Genomic DNA, 2,141 nt, shown 5'->3' with positions numbered 1-2,141 from the left:
AGTTTAGTTAAACACTAAGCTAGCTAAATAACTATCTTGAAAGGTTTAAACATAATTAACATAGAAAATACTTTCCCTCTAAACTCAATCTTACATACATGGAAGAGGAAAGGGGGAAAGGTAGACAATTTCTTCAGCAGCATATATGGCAAAATCCATCAACCACCTTAAACTAGAAATGGTCATTAAGGACCCCATTAAAAAGAATCTGACAAATTTCAAAAAAGTTTTCCACTTCATAAAAGACATCAATTAAAGGGTTACATCAAGCAAATATAGTTTTCATGCACTTTCATTTTTTCTTAACCCCAAAACTAGAGGCAATCACCTCTCTTCAGTGTAGGAAATAAAATACTTCTTCTCTAATGTGATTTACAACCCTCTTTGAACATAAGGGAAAAAACTGAAAAACAGAGATTGATTAGCTAAGCCTCCTGCTCTAACCAAACTACTTAAATACAGTGATTTTTCAATGGCAAAAACCCATGCTGAATGGGCAACTTGACAGTTTTGAATACTTTTGTAATATTTTTATTTTTATACATGGACACTAAAATGATCCAGTCATGCAGTGTTCATCTTAAGCATTCTGCATCTCTTTCCCAATTTTGTAACTAAGGATCTTATTCCAGTTAATCTTAGTGCTTGTAACTGGCAACTGTTGACGTAAGGCTTTGAAAGTAGTGTCCGACATAGTCTGGTAATTCTCACTGATGGCAGTCTGATATTCATTTTCTGCTGCTTCTACAATCTTAATAAATTCTTTTGCTGTTTGGACTTCATTAGGCACTGTTAGAGATTCTTGTATGTCTTTATGGCTCACTAGTTGAACATTGCTGTCTTCATAATAGTGAACCTGAATTTTCAAGATACCAACCACCTGTGTGGTAGAAGGAGTAATTGTAAACTTCCACTCTGATCTCCAACAACCATTCCAAAAGTTTTTTGCTTGAAACTGATGACTTTCTATGCATGCAATAATGGTTTGCTGTCCATCTATAGTTTTTTTTTTTTTTAGGTTTTTGCAAAGCAAACAGGGTTAAGTGGCTTGCCCAAGGCCACACGGCTAGGTAATTATTAAGTGGCTAGGTAATTATTAAGTGTCTGAGGTCGGATTTGAACCCGGGTATTCCTGACTCCAAAGCCGGTGCTCTATCCACTAGCCACCTAGCCACCCCCTCCCCCCCATCTATAGTTTTACCATAAACTGTGCAGACCCCATTAGGGTAATGTTCCTTTACATAGGCTCTCATGGCAGTTTCCACTGAATGTCTCCAAGCTTCAATGGCATTTTCACCTTCGTAGGGCCTGGGGTCAGTAGCTTCCTTTCTTAAATGATCAAATTTGAAAGAGACTCTATTTTTGGGATCCAGAAATTTTCCATTTCCTAAATCACCGTGCTCTGTTATTAATACCTGTTCTTCATAACCATCAATTTTTACTGGAGTAACTGGTCCAAGTTATACTGTGCAAATGCATGAACTGCCCCTTCCCTGAGAAGATTATCATTATTAAGCAGTAATTGACCATCATTAAATACTTCATTAAATTCTCCTGGGGGGGCATGGATGATGAATTTTGCTGCTATGCGCACCTTCTCCTCCTCCAACAACTGCTCCTCCAGATCCACCATCTTCCCTCTGGCAACCAGCAGCTGGGTGGCCTATACAAAGAATTCTAAAAGAAATCTGAATTTTAAAAAAACCACCTCTGTTTACTTTACACCATATTACTGTGTTTTCCCTCTTTCCTCTCAGGCCCTTCAACTTGGTGCTAGTAGGAGTTCCCTTCCAAATAAGTCAACATAATAGAATTTTATCTGGATCCTCTGTTTAATTAGTCTTCTTTAGTTGATAAAGTTCTGAGGAGTTAAATATATCACAATTTTCTCATATAGGAAGGTAAATGGTTTAAATTCTTGTAATCCCTTATTATTTCTTATTCCCATTTACCTTTTGATTCTTCTCTAGAGTTTTATGTTTGGATGTCAAATTTTCTATTCAGTTCTTGACTTTTCATCAGGAATGCTTGAAAGTCCTCAATTTCAGTAAATATTCATTTTACACCCCACCCCCCAGAATATTGCTCAGTTTTCCTATATAGCTTATTCTTGGTTGTAATTCTTTGCCTTCTGTAATATC

General features: G+C 36.8%; 1 protein-coding gene across 1 annotated transcript; it reads right to left on the bottom strand.

Annotated features, from left to right (window-relative positions):
- Nucleotides 1-338: 338 nt before the first annotated feature.
- LOC141491129 (F-actin-capping protein subunit alpha-2-like) lies at nt 339-1,642 on the bottom strand. The gene is given in 3 exon segments (XM_074191758.1): nt 339-988; nt 1,176-1,450; nt 1,453-1,642. Coding segments are annotated over 3 exon segments (864 nt in total). The 5' UTR covers nt 1,634-1,642; the 3' UTR covers nt 339-580.
- Nucleotides 1,643-2,141: the final 499 nt, after the last annotated feature.

The sequence above is a fragment of the Macrotis lagotis genome, chromosome 1 (assembly GCF_037893015.1).
Source record: "Macrotis lagotis isolate mMagLag1 chromosome 1, bilby.v1.9.chrom.fasta, whole genome shotgun sequence".
Taxonomy (NCBI): Eukaryota; Metazoa; Chordata; class Mammalia; order Peramelemorphia; family Peramelidae; genus Macrotis; species Macrotis lagotis.
Note: the sequence above shows the minus strand (reverse complement) of the source record. Positions and strands in the feature narration are given on the sequence as shown.